We start from the raw sequence: 22379 nt of genomic DNA, 5'->3' as shown, positions 1-22379 counted from the left end.
GGATTGCAGGGGAAGAAGCCTGTGATACTTAAGCCACGCCTTTCAGCACAGACTGCTGTGTGTCTAACACTCCAAGCTGTCCTACTCCTGCAGGGACTTTCCTCATGATTGAAATATTCAAGCAAAAAAAAAAAGTGAATGGGGGGGGGGGGGAAGAAGGGCTTTGCAAGGGGTGCTGTATTGCCTATAAGTTGACACCAAGGATTCTTTGGGCTTTTGAAAACTAGCTGCAGCAGCTGAAGCTTAGAGGCTGGACACTGAATCTTACCTTGCCTGGGAGTACTATTATACTGTATTGGAATTCCCAAGAAATTATGGAGCCCCAGCTGCAAGAGTTGGGCAGACAAAAGGAAATCTAGGAGTCTGACTCATCTCTGCTATGGAACAGTGGTTGTGTGACCTGCCGAAGAGAAAGTTTAGACTAAATTAAGGTTGCAAAATGGCCCTCTTGTTCTGTCTGTGTTCCTATCTCACTTAAGTCTGAAGGCCAGGAGCCATAAAGGCAAAGACTTAGTTTTCTGCCTCTGTTTTGAGGAATCAGCTAGCATTATAGCCATGAATTGTGCAGGTCAGCTAGCAAGATTGCCACTAAAACTTGCACTACACAGGATGCAGGAGACCACTCTATCCATCCTTGGGAAAGCTTCAGCTTTATGGTTCTTTGCATAGAGAAAGAGTGGGTTTCCTGTACAAATAGTTTTGACTTGTTTCAGACAGAACAAGCACACATGTCTCTGCAGATTACCTCAAATGGCTTTTCTGTAAGCAAGAAACTAGTATCTCAGGACCTAACAGGTAGAATGACCCTAACAGAAGCACCCTTTAAAGAAACCTCCAGCACTCTTAGAACTGTAGAGTACAGACTTTTAAAACTGCCATTGGGACAGAACTAGCTATTGCCTGAATCATAGTTTGGTTATTGTGTAGTACGTAACCCCCACCCCAAACTAAAAATGCTGGTGGTTCCCCCCTTTCCCCAGAGGTTCCCCCTTCCCCTATCTGAAGCTGCTGGGGCCATGAATGTAGGAGTAGTCAGTCAAGATTGTTTAGTGGGGAGAGCCCAGGTCAGAGGGCACAAGGTGTAGTTTCAATTAAGTGCTCTCCCCACCATATGGTAGTATTTAGAGACAATAGCCAAAGACAGACAGCATTTAAACAGTGCTTTATTTTTAATTAGCGATTCTACACCATACATGGTCTCTAGGAGAATTAGAGGAAGCTATTCAGTGTAAATGCTACCCACTTTTAAACAGACTTGAAGGTTGATTGCTATAAGACTGTTCTTGGGTCTAAGCTATTCCTGGGAGAAGAGCCATTGGCTAATAAGTTTAGTTACCTTATTAGCTTTTCCAAGGCATTCACCTGCAAACAATCAATCAACTGTGTTCAAGGTGTGATACTAGTGCTGGCCAGAGAAGTTAGTCCCCACTCCTCCCACAAAAGCTCTACCCTTTATACATTAGGCACTTCCCAAAGACCTTGCTAGCTACAGCTATAACATGGTCCCTAGTCTTCCTCCTTCTGAGCCACCTCCTCCTTCTCAGGCTCCTCCTGCGATGTTACATAGGCTCTGCCAGATGGGGTGAAGGGTCCTACCAGCCAGGAGAAAGGAGTGTTGTGCTCTACATACTCAAGTAGCTCATCTAGGTACTCTTGGGCTTTGGTTATCTTCTCCTGGCTCTGGGTGGCACTTGGTAGGTCCTGGAAGGAGTTGGCAGCAAAGAAGGAATTGTGAAGCTCTTCTATGTTCTTGAGAACCTGCTGCACTTTCTCCTGTAGGCTGGAAGGGAGGCCCTGGATGCTGGCCTTCAGGGTCTGACAGGTGTCCTGCAGCTGCTGAGTGATGCTCTGAGACATGGCCAGAGTATGAGACTCCACCTGCTGTAAGGAAGCAAGTTAACAGGTTTAGAAGACATGAAGTGAGCTAGGTCTATGTTTTCTCTGCAGTGATGTCCAAGTCCAAAACTGCTCTCCAGTAGCCCAATACCTTTGGCTCTGTAGAGGCTGCATTACTTCCTTCTGGCTGCTCACTGCTCCAGTTGAGCCACATCTGGTGCAGCTTCTGCTGGCCATCATGAAGCTTCTGATCAACATTCTGCCTGATAGAGTTAATCTAGAAAGGGACAATCAGCAAGGAGCAAAGGATGAATCTCTATTACGAGAGCAACTTGCACATATGACTGAGACACTTAAAGATGGCAACACCGCATAAGAGGCTGCTAGACACAGGAGCACTGCTGGGACAATACAGCTATTCTCCTGGATTGAGCTTCTTGAGGCCAGAGAAGCCAAGATGACCATTTCCCACAAAAGTAGCATTAGGACAGGATACTTAATGAGATTAGGGAAACAGTGTTCCTACCAGGTCAAGGACTTCATGAAACTGTAGGAAGGTCTCCTGCATGCCCTGCTTGGCCTGTCTCACTTTGCCCAAGGAATGTTGGTAGGCACGTTGGCGGAGCTGAGCTGACAAGGAGCCCAACTGCACAAAGTAGCCCTGATGCTGGACAGCAGACCCTTCAGCTCCCTCCACAGATTCAGCTAAGCTTGCTGTAAGGAATGAGAACAAGGTCAGACCTTATTGGATGAAGGGCATGGGGGTCAACATGAGCCACCTACTCTATTCAAGTCCTCACTGAGCTGAAGATCCACAAAATAACTAGGAGCTTCAGTTTAGACATCTCACCCCCAAGAGAAGATTTTATTCCCTTCAGCAGCTGGCTGGAGGCATCTGCCCCATGGGATTGTTTGGGACTGGCATGAGATCTTTCATACAAAGTTACTGCCTCCTAAGTAATCTTTCAGGAGTGTGTAAGTTGCAACTTACTTATGGTATCATGTATTGGAGACCTTGTCCATCACATCCCAGAAGTAAGAAGAGTCATAGCTAAAGCCTGTGCTATAGGACAGGTGGAGTCACTTTCAGCCAGGTGTTCTCAATGGACATGATCTCCCTTCATGCAGGGGTCCCATTGAAGTCAACAGGCCAGATACCTGGCATGAGGTGGGGTCTATGCAGAGCTTTTCAGCACAGATAGGCATTTCCCTGGTAATGGGGAGTTCAGTTTTGGTTTAACAATTTAGTCAATGGCCATCAGCTTCAGGTTTAGTCCCCATGGAGACCCAGGTGGGAGTTACTAAACAGGGAAGATGACTGCATTCTAACTCTTACCTGTTTAGTCATACCAATGGCACAGAAATCAGCCAGCCTTTCATTCTCAATATAGAGGAATACAAAAGATTAAAAGCAAACCCAGGAAGAACAGACATGTCAATCCAAGTGTGACTCCTTCTCCAGCCCTTTACTCAAGGGGTGTTCAAAACCTCCCCACTGCAGGCTCTATCTGGTCTGCTCAGTCTGCATCATACCCTTTGGGGCCTACCTACACAGCAATTAAACACCTGTTGCTGGCCTATATCAGCTGACTCTGGCTCATGGGCTGTTTAATTGTGGTGTAGACATTCAGGCTTGGGCTGGATTCTGGGACCCTCCTCACTTGCAGGCTCTGGCCTGTGCCCAAACAGCTACACAGCAATTTGTAGCCCCACAGTCTGAGTCAGCTTACCCAGGCCAACCACAGCCATGCTGTGGGTCTTATCCCAAGGACTTTTTCAAGGGTACATTTGCATTCATCAGTGTGTTATTTGTGAAGGAAGAATCCAGATTTAGGCATCCAGAACAGAGGTCTGAATCACCCTCCTGTTAGTCACCTCATGTCTGTTTTTAACTTAAGATGCTAAAGTCTTCCCCTCACAGGGAAACTTGCACACCAGATTCCTAGGTAGTTATAGTTGTGTCCAGTCATTTAGCTATTTGTACATGTGGCTAGAGGAAATAGCAGTGACATCTTGAATATTCTGTAGCTTTCAGCTTCCGTGGGAACAAAAGTGGTCACATGACAGTAACTGGTAAAGAAGCAGTCCCTTTCTTTTTAAGCACTAAGACTTTCTAGGGTCAAGAGCCATATTTTCCCTGAAGTTACTTTAGTTCACTCCAGGGCCTCTACCTAGAAGATTCTCCATCCCTCCAGCATTGCTTCCTGCTGCAGATTTAGGGACAGTGCACACCCTCAAAGCTATTTAACCTTCTTTCTGGAGAGACTTGAGGGTGCTCAGAGCCCCTGAGAATATGGCCCTTTGGCCTTTTTCCTCAGTGACAGATCCAGAATGGAGTTCTTTGTACCTATCCTTGGCTTTGCAAGTCTAGCCCAGGAAGTGCTATTAAAAGTTGTGCCCACTTCAGAGAGAGTTTGGCCTCCTCTCTAAGAGGACCTTGAAAAGAGGTGCACCATACAGGGCCTCTTTCCCTACTGCTGAAGATTAGGGCAGGTACCCATCCCTATAAAGCAGCAGATATCAATGTGGGAGTGACTATGCCAGAGCCCAGGTTAAACCCCTCACTAGCCTCATGACCTAGCTGTTTCTTGAAGTCTAACCTGCTTTAGCCTGACTGCTGGTGCAGGTAAGAGTGGCTGGGCTGTCAGCAAGTCTGCTGCATTAATGCTTAAAATATCACACCTTCCCAGCCTTGTGTTCCCACTCCTTGTGGAAAGGCTATTTAGTGGAGGGAGAGACAGAAGTGTACTATTTGTAGTTAGGGCTCATGCATGTGTTCTGACCTAGTTCCTCATCTGTGATGGGGAGGTAGTGATCCACCAGATCCTCCGATTGCTCCAGCACAGCTTCCATTTCACTCATAGCCATTTGACCCACTGTGGCACCCATGACTGTACTCATGCCACTGGTCACCACTGATTTTGCAGCCTCTATGCTGCCCTGAAGAGTAACCAAGGAGACATCTACCACTTCGGACATTCTGCAGCTCACAGCATCCACCTCTTTGGAAGGCAGAGTTTTGGTGTCCGAGAGACCCTAGGGGAAGAAATAAAGTTTGTATAAAACTCCTGTTTCCACCTACGCCAGTGCTGTACTACAGGGGCCTGACCTCACGGGGACTGTATCAACAACTCCAGAGTTTGTCTTATAGCCGGATGGGAGAGGAGTCTGGGCACCAGAATGAGTGGGAGCACATATTACTAGAGATTGTGGGTGGGTTTGACAAGCACTTAAGTGACTGACTCAATGGGACTTGAAATCAAACTGGGAGGAACTTTCATGAGCAGTCAGAAGTACATTAGTAAATTTAACTCTTTGCTCCCCAGCTATATTCCCAAAGTATTTTAGTGGCAGGGATATTTATGGAAACAGCAGCTATGGAATATTTGTTCAGAACGAATGTCACATTAAGTTTTACAGCTTCAGGCTCTGGAAGCTAAGTCATACACATTTATCATGTGTCAATTATGCAATCTGACCTATATGCATAACCATGACAGCTTGCATATTGAATACTTCACATGAACTAAAGCTAAGAAGTGTCCAGCAGAGACTAAGATGGGCTTGTGCCCTTTTTGGCTGCTTTAGGATGCCTAAGAGGACTGAGGAGTTTCAGAAAAAAAGTTTAAAAAAAAATAAGTTCAAGTCTCATCTGGCCTGAAAAGTTTAGTGAATCTCTGCAAGAGTCATGGGACCTGAAGTTGTAGAGTTGAGAGGGGAAAGTTGTTTCTTTTAAAAGTCTATTTAATGCTGAATGTTTTGCATTAACAGCCACCTTCAAGTATTGATCCTGCCTTCCCCATCAAATGGGAGATCATGATCATCCAACACATCTTCCAGCTAAACTAACGCCAGACTGTTTGATAGAAAAGGTTAAAGTCTGAGAAAAGCCTCAGTTCATCATAAGACAGGAGAGGGCACAAGTCTTTGCTGGACAACTAACTCTGTAAGAAAGATAATCTCCATGTAATTTCAAGTAAAATTATCAAGGAACACTATTGTGGCAAATTCAGACAAGAACTAAAGTTTGCTAATTATGAATTTTGTCCAGCTCCAACTAGCAGCTGAAAGGGCAGTGGTGAGAAGAGGAAGCCTTCTTGGGAGAGCCTATTAGTCAAATTCTTTCTACATAGAATAAAGTATTCGCAGAGAATTACAACTAGCCTGAAGACTCAGGGGCAGCTCTGAACTAGCTCTAGAGCACGGAGACCAGACCTTCCCACCCATGAGAGGTAATTACCTTATCTGCTGGCTCTTGGACTGGCAGCTTCTCCTCCAGTTTCTCCAGGCCCTTACAACCACCCATATTTGCAATTGCAACTAGAGAGAAGATATAAAGCATGTCGTTTCCAGATTTATAGAGGGTACATGCTGATTTGTGCTAAAAAAGTCATTTCACACATTGGAAAAGCATGCTTTGACCCAGTTGACATTAGACTAGGCTGTTTGAATAGAGCTGGTCAAAGTTTTCACTGGACACTTTCCCCTCAGGAAATGCCAGTTCAGACTGAAATCAGAGTGTTTTGCTGAACAGATTGTGGAGTTAAAACCCAACCATGTTTTGATAAGCATGATGCACTTACAGATTAGAAAATTTGCTGTAATAGTCAAAACATCAACATGCTTCATTTAATCTCTAATAAGGTCATTTCAATATTTCTCAATTTCCTGCAAAACAATTGACTTTTCATGCAATGATGCTTCCATATTGGAATGAAAGGAACCAGTGTCCCACATAACAGAACTGGAGTTCCATCAGCACACATGGAAAGTAAAAGACACTGGACATAAAATGGGCCATAAGGTAGGGAGCCTCCCAGGGCAGTGTTATTTCAGGTAATTTCCCCCTCCATACAGGGTGTTCTTACCCAGCCTAATGCTGCTGCTCTATTGTCTTTAGACTGAGTGGGTTAATGGGTCAATGCTTCAGATAGTCTGCAAAGAACTGCCTTTGAAGTCAATGGAAGCTGTGTGGTGAGCAGCTATGAATATGGGACCCCCCAAGAGTGGGAATGTTCTTTATGCCTTGAGCAGCTGGCTAACCAGGGGTGTTTTAGGAGTGGTCATAAACATAAAGGGAAGGGTAACCACCTTTCTGAATAGAGTACTATAAAATCCCTCCTGGCCAGAGGCAGAACCCTTTCACCTGTAAAGGGTTAAGAAGCTAAGAACCTTGCCAGCACCTGACCAAAATGACCAATGAGGAGACAAGATACTTTCAAAGCTGGAGGGAGGAACAAAGGGTCTGTCTGTGGTGCTTTTGCTAGGAACAGATCAGGAATGCAGTCTCAGAACTTCTGTTAGTAAGTAACCTAGCTAGAAATGCTAGAGATTTCCTTTTGTTTAATGGCTGGTCAAATAAGTGGTGCTGAATGGAATGTATATTCATGTTTGTGTCTTTAACTTAAGGTTTTGCCTACAGGGATTCTCTATGTTTTGAATCCGATTACCCTGTAAGGTATTTACCATCCTTATTTTACAGAGGTTACTTATCTTTTCTTAATTAAAATTCTAAGACCCTGATTGATTTTTCATTGTTCTTAAGATCCAAGGGTTTGGGTCTATGTTCACCTGTACAAATTGGTGAGGCTTTTTATCAAGCCTTCTTCAGGAAAGGGGGTGTAGGGCTTGGGGGAAAGATGTCTTCAAGTGGGCTTTCCCGGTTCTTTGTTTAACATGCTTGGTGGTGGCAGTATATGGTTCAAGGACAAGGCAAAGTTTGTACCTTGGAAGTTTTTAACCTAAGCTGGTAAAAATAAGCTTGGGGGTGGTCTTTCATGCAGGTCCCCACATCTGTACCCTAGAATTCAGAGTGGGAAGGAACCTTGATAGGAGCCATCTCCAGAGAAAGGGGAGTGGTCTCCTCCTTAGGCAGCTCAGGTGTCAAGTGATCTTCATATGCCACTAGGAGCATTTGCTATCCTGAGAACCCTGTCTGCAAGGTTAGATGAGCAGCTGAGGAATTAGCCCGTGTAGCGTGGGATGCCTGAAGCTAGAGCTGCCTACACCAGTGCAGTGAAGACCCAGAGAAAGGTTTGCCCAAGATATACATCTAGGGCCAGATTTTGGAAGAGCTCTGTACCCAGCTCTGATTATTCTCAGTGGGAGCTGCCCAGTGTTCAGCACTTTTAAAGGACAGGCCCAGATGTGATGTTCAGCAGTTTGGATGTTCACCACTCCACACCTCCTGCCTCACCTCCAAAAACCATAAGTTTTCCTCACCCCATATGTGGGACCTCCCTTACTGCACCCTCCTCCCCCACCCTACCATTCAGCAACCACCTTCTCTACATGACCTATTCTGACTTCTCCTTCAATCTTCCTATATACTGCTGCAAAAGCTATGTTGCTTACTGCTCTGAACAGTGGCTTCCCCTTCCTGTCCACGTCAGATTTAGTCAGCTAGTTATGATGTTCAGTGCTCCATACAACCTCTTTGCCTCCAGTGCTGAGAAGAGCAATATTCTTTGTTGCCACCTGGAGTTGCATGAATTCTCATGGAAGGGGGGGGGGGAGGGGAATCTTACTCTACAGGCTGGCTACACCTAGAAGCCCTCTTTCAGTCTGCTGTGGTTTTAGCCTTCTGCTCTTTTGACTCTGACAGTCAGCTTCTAAGAAGTTCTGTACAGACACCCTCCTGGTACAAACACCAAGCAGGCAAGTTTTGAACTAAGATGGTGGGCAAGGGATGTTCACCATCACAGCATCTCTCTTTAGTGTGGGTAGAGTCTATTTCACATATAGTCTGTCCAGATCAGGGACCTGTGCAAGCCTTTCAGAAGCTGCTAGCACAACAGTTGTTACTGCTCACTTGTAAGGTAACTTCCCCAAAACAGCACTGAAGTCCAGAACTCTTCAGAACTGGAGCTATGAGGTGCTTCCCTCCCCCACACAAACAAGCTACCCATCACCAAACACACTTACAAAAGGGAAGGCCATTGCCAGCCCATGGCTTACTCACTCTGAGGCTGCAGGTCAGTTAGAGCCAGCTGTGCACTAATGACAGCTTCACCAGCCATGGCAGCTACTCCTTTCTCTGCTGCCTCACACACAGATTTGATTGATGGCTGGGTTTCTTTGGCAGAAGTCAGGGTAGACACCACCATGTCATAAGTAGACTTGAACAAGGGCAGACCAGCCACTTGACTTGCTGTGGTCTAACAAGGCAGAAGAACAGTCATGTAAGTGAAGTGACAGTCCCTACCAGAATCAGTCCTCTTTTTTACCCTCACTAGGTAACGGTTTTGTTGCCATAGGTCTCCTGCCTTGAAAGCCTTCTTCCAGTAGAAGTTAAGCAACTCTCCAGGTAGTATCTGATGGGGGGGGGGCAGGGGGAAGAGTTTTATACACATACCACAAGCTCCTTCCCCAGTCAAGCTCTCCTTCCCCATTTCTCCCTCTAGTTTTGAGGCAGAGGTATTGTAAGCCACACTGCTAGAAACTCATATCAATGTACACATCATGTGCCCTTCAGCACATTGACAGGTCAGCCCTGGACCTCCCTCTTTAGCAGGGAGTTCTAGAGTAGCTCAGAAAACTAGTAACTGTGCTCTATGTACACCCTGACATAAGCTTGCATGACATGCTTCCTTCAGAGCAGGGACAGCTCATAGGAGTTGTCTAGATGTTCACCTGGAGTGGCCTGAATTCATCAGGCATGTCATTGCAAGGTTACACCCAGCATACTCCAAGACCATGTCTCAGAGCAGAGGATGGCCAGAAGACCGTTCCCAAGCAGGGGTGGGGGGGGGGAGAATAGGCAAGTAGCATGGGAAAGTCAAGCATAGAGTGGCAGATTTAGAGACTAGTAAGAACTAGCTCACCAATAGCTAGCAAGCCAGGAAGTGTATTTTTCCCTACTGTAAGCATCTGATGAAGTGAGCTGTAGCTCACAAAAGCTTAAGCGCCAATAAATTTGTTAGTCTAAGGTGCCACAAGTACTCCTTTTCTTTTTGCTGATACAGACTAACATGGCTGCTACTCTGAAACCTGAGGCTTGTCATTTCACCTAGGGCAGGCAATGGCTGAGATTGATCCAAAAAGTTTTATTAGGCTCTCCACAAGCCATTTGCATGTAGCATAAAACAAAAAAAGTTATAGCACTGGTCATTTCTGGTCTATGAGGCAAACATATCAAGAGGAATTTAGATTAATAGGAGCACTGGCCAAGTTTTGGCTCAAATAGCAGGCCTATTCCTCACTCAGCCAGCATAATGCTGCTGCAGTTCAGTGAAGAATCAAACCCATGGAGTTCCACTGACCACAGTGAGCACACACTAGGTTATGCCTCCTAAGTGGAGAGGACCACTAGTAACAGACCATTCGGCACTGATTCAGGACTAAGAACAAACCCTGCATCACTACAACAGGGGCAAGGACTGCATGCCCAGATGCTGGTGAAGGACTAAGCTGCCTCTGTTGGTTGGCAGTAGCACAGATCAGGACCTTACACATGCTGTGGAGTAGTTACCTGCTGCTCCTTGCTGTCTGGGGCAGGAGCAGTTGTTTGGCTCTCGTCAGACATCTTCTAGTTAGATAGAACTGAAAGGCAAGAACAAACCAGCAGTTAAGTCAGGATTTCTCCTGAAAGTTATAACTGCCAACAGAGCGAGTACAACCCAAGAACTGCAACATGTTCACTTTCCCTTTCTGCAGGGTGGCATTGAGGCCAATAGGGTACTACTGAGAAGTCAGTCTGCAGGGCAGCCCCACTGGGAGAGCAGAAGAATGATCCGGGCACTCAGAGGGAAGGCAGCCAAGTAGTGCTGGAATCTGCAATCTGCACTGGATCACTGGGCCAGGTAGCTTTTGTTCAGATGGTTTCCTGGTCTATACTCAATGTCTCCCACCAGAGCACAGCTGCCATCTCAGATCAAGCCTCATGCTCTCGGAGGATAACAAGTACAACTGCATCTTCAATTCTCTTCCCCCCAAAAAGTTCTAGAGGTGCCAAGATCCAGCTTTGTTCAGCAAAGTTCTCCTTCTTCCCAAATTCTCACAGATTTCCCTTGAGACCTGGGAAGCCGGCCCAGCTCTGGGGAAAGCACAGCAAAGCCCAGCCAGGCCTACTCACACATTGCAGGCAGGATCAGGAGAGTTAGTCTGCACATCTCACTACTGCAGCTCAAGGCGGCCTTATGGGGAGCACCAGGCTTTACAGGGCCCAGCTCATGTGCAAGGGCCCATGCACCACTGTCCCCCCTGCCCCAGGGTCTGCTGCCCTTGGTGATTGTCTCCCCTCCACTGCCATTTTAAGCCTTCCCCTCTGGCTCCTGATCCCTTCTGCCCTTACGGGATCTAGCTGGCACACGCTGACTGGCAGCTCAAGGCTCCTGGCATCTGGTGCTGGGGTTTGAGGCCTGGTGCGATGCAGTCAGCACAGCACACCTCCACCAACAGTCACCCCCTGCTGGCACCCACAGCCTCAGGCTGTGCAGTCCCACAAGTCACAGCTTGTTCCCCAGGACACAGCTCCTACTGCCCCAAAGCCCCACCCCCAAAGCAGTACCTTGTGAGGAGGAGCACATTTACCTCTCAGGCAAAGCCTTGTGAGCTGGGGGAAGAGAGTTACACACAGCTGCCCCCCCCTCCCATTTGTCCCATGACAGCCATGGCTAAAGCTCACCCCTACTGCTCATTTCCACAGGGGTCCCAGAGTCTGGGCAGCTTAAGAAACCTCTTAAAGTCTTATTTTAAGATTTACTATAAGAGTCAGTCCCCTTGTGTCATCACAGGGGCTCAAGTTTCATTTATACATGGCATATTTCCTCCTCTCTCCCCAAGTTTCACTTTCAAAACAGTGCTTCATTAACCAAAAATGAAATTAGAAAGGGGGCATTATTGACAAAGCTGGATGTTTTGGCAAGTGAAGAAGTAGGGGCAACAGGCTGGGGATAAGGGGAAATTAATTTCAGTGAGTCACAAGGGGACCAGAACTCTGAAGTTTACTGATAAATAGACACCTAATTGACAGCAGCACGTCCTGTTACACTGATTTCTGGCTGTCCAGAGAGGTCACCAGTTCGCATGGAGGGTTTTCTTCAGACATGAGAACCAGACATGTAAATTCAGATTAAAGTTTCAATTCTGGAACACAGTCCATGTGCTGGTAGATCCCATGGTAACATAAGGCCTTGCCTATACCAGATGAGCAGTAGGTATTTGGGGTTTTTGGTGGGGTTCTTCTTTTGGGGAACACAAAGCTTCTCTGTCTCTGCATATGTTCAGTCAGGTCACAGGAATTAAGCTTTCCTCTCCACCAATGGGTTTCACTTCTCTTTTCAAATTATAGACTTCACATAAATTGAAGTGCTTGACCTTTTAAGTGTCTACTCAGTTTGACATTACCCATGAGCAGCATACAGAGAGCCTTCATCTTTTCCAATACAGCAGGAGAGGGGCACTTTCACATATCTAGGCAAATTTTGATTACAGCTTTTCAGGGTGTTACTTATTTCTCTAGCCTCACTATGCTTTATAGTTTAAAGAGATACAGGCTTATTAATGTAGTCAGTTCCCCTCTCCCCCCCACTGTGCTAATAGTTAACAGTCAAAACTGGTTGTGTTAGCCTAGACAAGCAGTAAAGGAGACAAGATTCCTTTTACTTAACTTGTAAGCATATTTTGAAGCATGATACAGAGGTTTTGAGGACAATCTCCTACACAGATTTTAGGAGTACCCATTAGAGAAGATTTTCCAGAGTGCTTTGGCCAGTCTGCTTTCTAGACCAGGTCTGGGTAGTCTCAGGTAGTTTTAAGAGAAGCCAGTATTATCATCACTTGATTAGTATCACTTGTTGCCTGTCTGTTCCCCCCCCCCCTCAGAATTCCAGCCCCATATCATGCAATTGACTGAATCTGTGTATTAGAAGCATTTCTAGCTCTGACTGCTGTGGAGGAAAAGCTGGAAGACCTGAACCCTGAAGGCTCAAAAACCCCAAATAGCAATAAAAACCCATCAAGTTTATTTTACAAGTGTCAGGATTTTTTTAAACACCTGGAGTGGACCTTATTAAGACCTCATATTATGATACCTAGACATTACAAGAGGCAGGAAGCAGCTTAATGAAGGAGAATCTTCACCACACCTTTAATTGTATTCATCTCCCACCTCCAGGTATTTAGCATTTTTGCCAGCTCCTTCCTAATCAAAGGCTCTAGTTGCAGTGAAAGCCACTTCCTTTCTTACTGAGAGGTGAAGAGAAAGAAACAGTAGCAGTTCAGAAAAGAGACCTCCACACCCTAGCCTTTTATCACTCCCAGCCCAAATATAAAGTTAGTCCTGCTGTTAGACAAACACCCTGCAGCTTCTTTCCAGTATTCTACCTTCTATGGAGACCAAAAACTTTAATCAACAAGATAAGAAATACCTTTAAATTTAAAAGAGCATTAAAACAGGAGAATAGGTCTCTCTCAGAGAGAGAGAGAGAGCAGCAATAGAAAAATCACCCCTCTGCTTAAAAACAATTACTCCTCTTCCCCCCACGTTGGCACAGCAAGGAGAAACAACTGACTACATTATATTAAAAAACAGAACCATCAGGGTTTAAACAATTCTAACACTTAGAAACCAGCCCACTCACCTCTGTTCCTGCCTGAATTTCTACTCACCAATCCAAGCACTATACAGTGCACCCTTCACTCTGCCCTTAATATACAGCTACTGGGATCAGCATATGGGGAGCACATGCAAGTCTGGTGCATTGCTTGTCCTGACCAATGGGAGATGGAATGTGGTTGCAGTCTTATTGGGATCCAGAAAGAGAGAATCCTAGGTGGAAAGTGATTTGTTCACCACATGTGACACCAATTGAGACCGCCAGCTCGTTGATTGACAGCTACCTTTCAACCAGCTGGTCTGTCCTGGAAGGCATAGCCTACGTCACAACAGTTGCTAGTTAGGAAAAGCATTTCTCATTATGAATGTGTGACTCAGCAATTCAAGTTCCGGCGCCAAGCGTTGTAAGAAAGCTTAAGTGATGAAGTTTGACATAGCTGAAGACATTTCAATGACAAATAAAAAAATGTCATAAGTGATGGAAGACGACATAGACCAGGGATCAGTAACCTTTGGCATGCAGCCCATCAGGGAAATCCGCTGGCGGGCTGGGACGGTTTGTTTACCTGCAGCGTCCGCAGGTTCGGCCTACTGTAGCTCCCACTGGCCGTGGTTCGCCGTTCCAGGCCAATGGGGGCTGAGGGAAGCAGCAGCCAGCACATCCCTCGGCCCACCAGAATGTTTCAAAGGGTGGCGTGGTAGTTCCCATGGCTCCTGTCCCGCACGGCTGGCTGGGCTTGCCTTCCTGCTCTAGGCATTGCAGCCTGTAGGGTCCCAACGCCACTCAGGTTAGGCCCAGCCATCATGATAACAGGAGGCAAGTAAGCCCCGGGGGGGCAGGATCCGACCAAAACCACCCCAGGACAGGGCCGTGACCGGGGTGGGGTGAGCAGGGCAGCTGCTCAAGGTGCAGAGCTGCAGGGTAGCTTAGGCCGGCAATGCCAGGCAGCTAGGGCCAGCCATGTGCGGCGGGGCTCGGTGGGGCCAGTCCCACGTGTTCAGTTACCATCTTTGAAATGCAAAAAACTGACACCACCCCCCACAAGGCAAGCCTGCTGCAACCCCAACTCCCAACCACAAAGCAACTCCGCATCCCCCCTTCAACAGCCAACCATAGTATGTAGAGAGATAACACATATAAGATAGATAATGTTGCACGTTTCCTCACTCTCTCATGACTCAAACCCTCTCTCACACACGCGTGTGGTGTGCTTATGTGTTGGTGGGTAGACAGCTGCTGTATTATCAACAGTTTTGATCTGTTATTGGCTAAACTGCAGAAGTGGGAATACTGCAGTATCTTCAGCTGGACACTGAAACGTTTAACATTAGAGATCCCAGTGTAGTGTGATAATAATGCAAATCTTAGACCCACGTAAGCCCCCCACCCCCAGCAGATTAAATTATTTTTCTGGCAACTGGCAAATCAATAAAAAACGAGGCTAGGCCCATCAAATACCAGCCAGGTTGTAACCCTACCCATGCAGCGGGCTCAGGGAGGGCACGCCACCTTCATTCCCTGACTCAGCTAGCCACCAAGTCTGTCTAGGTTGGGAGGGCACAACCAAAAAACCGGGGGGTGGGGCACACGAGCTCGTGTGCCCCCATGTGCTACCTCTGGTAGGGGGCACAAATATGCTTGCTCACCCTTGGTGCTAAAATGCCTAGTGATGGCTCTGCCCCAGAGCCTCCATCCCCAGACTATTTCCTGGGTCACGACTGGCCATAAATACTTACAAATGGGTCCTGCGCCCAAAAAGGTTGAGAACCACTGCTATAAACAATGACACTGACCTAAGGCCCAGGCTACGCAATAGTCAGGCTTGGACCAATGATAAGTTTTAGGATCAGCACTTTATGATTTCCCTTCCCCTCTCCTCAGGGTTAAAATAGGTAATTTGTTATAGCACCTCCAACCCCTCCAGGTATATTTAAGTGCGCCCAGGCCACAAGCTGTCACCTCACTCAGGATGGATCATGTGGTTCTCCTACTCTCAGACTGAGCCTTGGATTGCAGTTCCCAGGTGCTAACTGTGATTACCTTAGCACAGAGGTGCTGGAACTAGGGATGCTGGGCGTGAGACAACACCCCCTGGTTTGCAGTGGTTTCTATCATTCACAGGGTTTACAGTTTTGTTCAATGGCTTTCAGCATCCCTACTATACAGATTGTTCCAGTGCCTATGCCTCAGCAGGCCTGACTTGTGTTCAGTACCTGCAGCTCTGTTCCTTTTCGATTTGGGAGCAATGATAGTGGTAAACCAGTGACCAAGCAGCCTCCATAGAGCAAAGCATTATTTGCTTAGAACAAAAGCTTTCAGAGCAAACAGATCTTTAAAACAATAGAACAGGCTGTACCGTTCCCTGGATCTTGGAAGGCCCTATAGCTTAGACTCCATGGGCAGAGTCTCTCTCTGTGTCCACCTATCTCCCTGGAGTCAGATTCTGACAAGTGTCCCCCCAACAGGAAAGGATTTTAATTTTTTTTTTAATCTCCAGGCTCTAACTTCAGCGAAACAAGGCCTGCAACTTGTGGGAGACTAGTGGGATCTAGCAGCTTGCTTCATTGTCTTTCTAGTGTGCGTGGGGGTGGCCTTGTCTACATGTATTGTGTTGCTTTCCTGTTTGCCCCCTGTTAAGTTAGATAGATACAATCATATCAGAAATCCCAATAACCCACCATTGTTATACAGGTTTCAGAGTGGTAGCCGTGTTAGTCTGTATCAGCAAAAAAGCCGAGGAGTACTTGTGGCACCTTAGAGACTAACAAATTTATTTGGGCATAAGCTTTCATGGGCTAAAACCCACTTCATCAGATGCAAGTCAATAATACCAACAACATTTAAAACATGCTCTAAGAAAAATCTGCGAAAAGTGGCATTCTACAAGAGAGGGGTGGGGAGGAGTGCAAAAGTTTTTATTGGCAATCACAAGGAGCAAGCTCCTTAACTCAGCCATGGCGTTGCTACTTGTAACATTGCCACCCAGAAGCCATTACCATAAACATGTTAGGTGAGCCCTCTGTGTATTTTTAAAATCCATTGGCTCATTAGGATCCAAGAACTAGAAGAATCAGCTTGAATTGCTGACCAGATGCAACATCTGCAAGGCTTCCCCCCCCCGCTCTTGGTTTTCAGACGCCACTGATGTTAAAGCCTAGAGATGAAACAGCTGGGCTCCCTGCATATCCCCACATACCAGAGGAAGGTGGGAGGCATCCATGCCTTTAGAACTCCCTTACACTTTCTATATTAAAACAAGAAGCTGTGAGCAAACAGTCTTAAGGGATTAAGGTTGGGTAAATTCCCTTGGCAGCATCAGAGCTTCCTTCTGCTTTTGACAGATAAGGAAATGTACTACACGGTAATCTCCCTCATGGTACAATGAAAACCTCAATAACACTTGCTAATAGTCAGCATTAACAAGTGCCGTGTCTGGGGAAAGAATGAGGTCACAACAGAGGTCTTGCATTATGCTCAGAATCTCTTGTCTGGAGATGTTTCCACTGAGTAATTACATGTGGTATTGGCACTGGGTTATAGTAAAAGGCTCCCCTCACAGGAAAGGAGATGCCAAGTTAAGGTTTTTCCTGGGGTTGGTTAATGACCCTATAAATGAAGCTTGTCCATGAAATATAATTGAGAAAGGGGAAGTCTCTGAGAGACATTCTCTAATCAGACACACTTCCCACAATAGCTATAGGCTAACACTTGAGAAGAGAGCCTGTGTCTTGGCCTATGGCAAGGATATTGCAGAACCAGAAAATCAAAGAGCAGGAAGGACTCTCCGCTACTAGAGTTCATTTTTTAAACAAAGATTTGGGAAACTTTATTCACGGTGTCAACTTTTACAGTTGCAGCAGCAAATGAATTTGCCTGCAAAGGACTGGATAAGCTGGAGGAGAAGCTGCCAATCCTTCAACAGCCAACTGATAAGGTAACTAGCTCTTTGAGGGCCATGGTCTGCTAAATATTTCTATTTAGCTAAATGCTGTCAATCCCTTGAGTTTCAAGGCTGGGTATGGTGGGAACTGACCACTTCCTCATTGCTGTAGCTAGCTATACCTTATGCCAAAGCTTCCAAACTTGGATGGCTAAACTGAGACCACTAACTAGAGTAGACTGGTTTTAGAGTAGCAGCTGTATTCGTCTATATTCACAAAAAGAAAAGGAGTACTTGTGGCACCTTAGAGACTAACAAATTTATTTGAGCATAAGCTTTTGTGAGGTACAGCTCACTTCATTGGATGCATTCAATGAAAAATACAGTGGGGAGATTTATATGACCCTCTCTCCAGAGAGGCTGTACACTTCTGACCCCTGCTGTGGCCTTCTGACTAGTTCAGTGGTGTCTACTCCATTGACCTGGTGTCTTCTTTGCGAGCATCCCTTGAGGGGTCACATCTGCTTCTATCCTGTAACTTTAGTTCCCTCCTTGAAATAGTCATGGATGTTGAGTAGCATGAAGTGATTACCTTTGATTTTTTCTAGGCTCTTTTGGATGCCAAAGAGCTGGTGACAGGTACCAGGGATGCCATGAACAGCAGAGTGACTGAGGTGCTGGACAAGACCATGCAGGCAGCAAAATCAGCAGTAACCAGTGGCATGAGCACAGTCATGAGCTCCAGAGTGGGGCCTGTGAGTGGAGCAGAAGCCATGCAGGGGAAATCGGTAGACCTGGTAGATCACTCCCTCCCCATCACAGATGATGAACTAGGTTGGGGAAATACTTGGATGATGCTAATAAACCATAGCTGTTGGACTTCCCAAACCAAAGCATAAGTCTTAGACTCCCCTTGCACTAGTTTTCTCTCATGTGCCAACAATCTAGGTCTCAATCCTATTACTCTGACTAAAGGGTTGCTAAAACATTACTTAAATACATGTATCCAGAGGAATAATTCCCAGACTCTGCTGTGGAAACAAATGTAGATAATGGTCATCAATAAGGGTAACTAATTCCCTGAATCTCCAGTCAGTCTCTCTTCTGGGCAACCTACATGACACTGGAAATGGAATGTAGTGAGGCAGGGGGAGGCTCCCAAGCAAGTGGCAAATACCACTTAGATGGGAACACACCTACTTTCCAGGGAGCTGATGTATCTTCACCCCCATGTTCCTATCCTGGTGATTGTACTCCTAAGGGAAAAGACTGCTGACCCAGATGTTAATAAGGGCTCTGAAATAGCCATGGTCTTGCTGACTGAAGCCTCTGCACTGGCAGGGCTGCCTAAATTGTATCCTCTTCTCTCCCTTAGCTAAACTAGCAGCATCTGTGAAGGCATTTGAGGTGGCTTCTGTGGAACAGCAGCAGAAGTACTTTGTGCGTCTGGGGTCTCTGGCCACTGAACTCCGCTAGCGCACCTACCTGCAGTCTGTGAGCAAAGTGAGACTGCTCCATCAGAGTATGCAGGAGAACCTCTCTCGGATCCACCACACCATTGATCTGGTAGGCAATCCTTAATCTGTGCTAGTAGCTTTTTGGGACAACCCTGCCCCAAAGGGCAAACCACAAAACTTTCCTCTAAAGCATTCTGTTCTGGCTTAACCTACATGACTGCAGTCCTCTCTCTGATATCCATAAGAGCCATGTCTGACACTTCTGTCCAGCAGACTGTCTGTACTGGTACCATTTGTTCATAGGCTGGTCCTCCTACAGTACAGTTTGAAAACACCTTGTTCTTGTCCCCACTTCAGACTGAGACTGTCAAGCAGAGTGGGTAAGAAACTACACAAGGGTCAGCAGAAGCTGCACCAGTTGTGGCTGGAGTGGACTAAGAAGGAGCTTGCAGTAATTGACAATGGTTCTGCACAGCCAGAGGTACTTGAATACTAACTCATGTTGGCAGTGGCGCTCTATCCTGCCCATTAATATCTTCTCAAACACACACTGATTTGCTTTACCCCAGCAGGTGGATACCCTGGTTCTAGTCATGTCTTGGAGAATCACCCAGCAGCTGCAGACCATATGCTTGAACCTAGTGATTCTAGTCCAAGGCCTTCCAACCAGTGTTCAGGACAAGATGCAGCAGGCTCATCACAATCTGCAAGAGGTCCATGCTGCCTTCTCCAAGGCCAACTCCTTCCAGGACCTGTCCACCAGTATCCTGACCTGCAGCAAGCAGAAGCTGCTCAAGGCCCAGGAGTATGTGGATGAACTGTTTGAATATGTGGTACATAAGGCTCACCTGTCCTGGCTAGTGGGACCCTTTACCCTCTGTGGCAGAACCTCTTCAGAATTGCAGTACCAGGAAGATTGTAGGGCAGAGATAGATTAGAGAACCCTGCTAGCATTCTTGTCAAACGCAAGCATTACTTTTCTAGTCATAAGGCAGCTGATGGGGGAAGAATAACCTGCTGTCACATAAAATTGCAGTTCTCCTCGAAGAGGAGGCTGAAAGTCCACCTATCCAAGCCTACTATAGAATCCTAGTGCAGCATAATCTTGCAGGAAATCAACTGAAGTGGTATTGATGAGCTGTGTGGGCTCTGAACTACATTTCCCTCACCCACACTTACCCAATGCCATGGGTTAGATAATACCGCTTAAGCTGGAATGTCCCTCAGTGTTTAGTCTTGAGACCTCTTAAGGTGGTTCTCCATGCAAATGGTACATATCAATTGTGTATTGTATTGCTATTCACTTAATCAAAGCTGGGTGGGAAGGAATAGAGTACTAGGAGACCTAACCCAATCAGGGGTGCTTCAAGCATTTTCTAGATCTATTTCATAGCCTAGTACAAATTTCCTGGATGTGGAGGGTGTAAACATTGAATTAATAGTTCTATTTTTATGGCCTGACAGACAGCTGTTATGCAGGGGTCTAGAGCAAAAAACTTCCGGAGGATTTCTTTCCAGTGCAGTAATCTTTCAGGCTAGAGCCTGAAATGCTGATATCCAGTCTCCTCTATACTCTAAGCAATAAACTGGGTGTATTGCAACACTTATCTGCATTAACTCCAACAAAGAAGCAAAGCTGGTGCTGGGTGGCTGTCCAAAATGTAAAAGCTGCCTGAAAAGATCTGACTAAGAGCTCTCCTGAAAACTATTTTATTTTCAAGTCTCAACATCTGTGCTGTGATTCTTGAGTGTTCTCCATGTCTCACTAACTATTCCCCTAACCCTCTGTTAAGCTGGGAGCAGGAGCCCTGCTCCTTTGTTAGCCTGACCTTGCTTGCTACTGAGGCTGGGTGAACGGTGTGGGGGAGGTCTAAAGTGTGAGACGTTGCAGCCTACCTCTAACACTCACTATGCAGCTGGCAGGAGGAGGGGAATGACTTTTGTGCTTCCTGAATCAGGATGAACTAACTGTGCTTAAGGGTGGGTGCTAGCAGCAGAGGAGCCAGGAGTTGCTACATGCACACATTTTAGGAGGTAGGAAGAAGTGCGACTTGTATGCTTACATGTTCTCATAGGTGGGGGGAGAAACAAAACTACACAAGCTTTCCTCTCCAGGGAAGTGCTCTGTCTGCATCAACACCACTCTGTGGGTCTCCTGAACTAGCTGCTTATTGAACACATGGTGGAGGGTCCTAGTCAGCACTGACTGGTAATTGTCAACCCTAAGGCTGACAAGCATAGGTGTCGCTTCTGCACCTTGGATAACACAGGAGGGCTAGAGCAGTATCTACTAGGGCAGCGGTTGAGCTTGACCCTGCTGCTACCACTCCACAGCTGTGTTTTCTAGGCTGGGTTCCCCCTTTCACCTCTTCAAGTCAACTGAGCTAAAAGAAGACTGTTTGCTCTCACCAAGGTGCTTGTTTCCCATACAGCAAGAGCAAATGTCGTTCTGAAGTAGATTTAATACTTTAAGCCCCCAGGGGAGAGAATAGGGGCAGCCTGAACTACATCACTTACCCCAGAGAACTCCCTCTCACCCCTAGTTTCACACTCCAGTAAGCAGAGAAAGCAGCAGCAGCAGGTAACATCTTTCCTAACTGAGGAACCCATAAAAGATGAATGAGTGAAGCTTTCTTGTAAATGCACAGCTTCTTGCCTGCTACCTAAGCAACTCCATCTGTTGGAATTCATGTGTCCTCTCATGGCAAAGAACTAAAGTATCACGTGGGACCAAACTGGGTGGGGTCATCACCATTGTGGCACATGACATAAGGTTTAACCAGTTTGTGGGGGAAGAGAAGCTAGCTCAATATATCTTGGAGAAGTAACCTAACCATTACAAATGTTAAAAATCTCTTTGTGAGTGGCTAAGTAACTACCTCTGAATACAACAGCAGAAGTTCACCATTGGCATTTCAGGAGAGGCCAGGCATCCTTGAATTGGACATTTCCTAACTTGAAGGTTTGACTTTACAATCTTAAGTCCTTTAATGCACTACTTTGTTTGTTGAAGTTTAGCTAGAGGATGAGTAGCTAGAGTTCTCTCAAAGTCATACGCAAGGATGGAGTAATACTTCAGGATAGCAGTAAGTGATGCATCCACTGTAAAAGGAAGAAAATGAAAAAGCTTAATATGGGGACGGCCATTGAAAACTCTCACAAGGAAAACAGAGCAACTGGAATGAACCTAGTAGCAACTAAGAGCTAAAAACTGCAATGGTCCTGCTAGACATGGACCTGGCCCATCCCTCCCCTGAGGAGTTTAGTCAAATCAGAGGGACACACTTTTAGTTAAGCTCCGAAAAAAAACAATTGTCTAGAGACTGAATGAAGTTTTCAAACCTGGAGTAAATGAAACCAGAAGCTATATTGTGGAGATGGAGTTTGTGCAGGCTTAGAGAGATGGACTAGAAGACAGAAAAGGTCTTTTCCATATCAAACTATATGTAGTAAGAGCAAGAGAAAATGAGGGGCAAAGAATAGGTCATCACTGAGAAGGATGATGTGAAAGTCAAACAAAAACCTCTAGGAAGTTGATAAGACCTACTACTCCAGAAGCTTGCTCAGGGAAAATAGTTGCAAGATGGGATGCAGCTATCAATATGAATAATGGCTCAACAAAGGAGCAGCTATATATAATTAGTCTCT

The 22379-nt window shown here is 46.1% G+C and overlaps 1 protein-coding gene and 1 pseudogene across 1 annotated transcript; one reads left to right on the top strand and one right to left on the bottom strand.

Annotated features, from left to right (window-relative positions):
- Nucleotides 1-1506: 1506 nt before the first annotated feature.
- Nucleotides 1507-10360, bottom strand: LOC141997410 (perilipin-3-like). Its single transcript, XM_074969770.1, has 7 exons — nt 10307-10360; nt 8798-8993; nt 6077-6156; nt 4620-4872; nt 2363-2550; nt 1988-2113; nt 1507-1881 (listed from the first exon to the last, which is right to left on the bottom strand). Exons 1-7 carry the CDS (start codon nt 10358-10360, stop codon nt 1507-1509), a joined length of 1272 nt encoding a protein of 423 aa, XP_074825871.1.
- A 6037-nt stretch (nt 10361-16397) lies between these two features.
- Nucleotides 16398-19669, top strand: LOC141997671 (perilipin-3-like; annotated as a pseudogene).
- Nucleotides 19670-22379: the final 2710 nt, after the last annotated feature.

Source organism: Natator depressus, chromosome 13 (genome assembly GCF_965152275.1).
Source record: "Natator depressus isolate rNatDep1 chromosome 13, rNatDep2.hap1, whole genome shotgun sequence".
Lineage (NCBI taxonomy): Eukaryota > Metazoa > Chordata > Testudines > Cheloniidae > Natator > Natator depressus.
This window is presented reverse-complemented; position numbering and strand designations above follow the sequence as displayed.

Excerpts from the sequence above, each read along its gene's own strand:
- LOC141997410 (XM_074969770.1), bottom strand. The coding sequence starts at position 10,360 with ATGTCTGACGAGAGCCAAACAACTGCTCCTGCCCCAGACAGCAAGGAG. Across the intron at positions 2,114-2,362 it reads TTCATGAAGTCCTTGACCTG|ATTAACTCTATCAGGCAGAA; the intron begins GTAGGAACACTG and ends GTCCCTTTCTAG. Across the intron at positions 1,882-1,987 it reads CAGCCTCTACAGAGCCAAAG|CAGGTGGAGTCTCATACTCT; the intron begins GTATTGGGCTAC and ends GCTTCCTTACAG.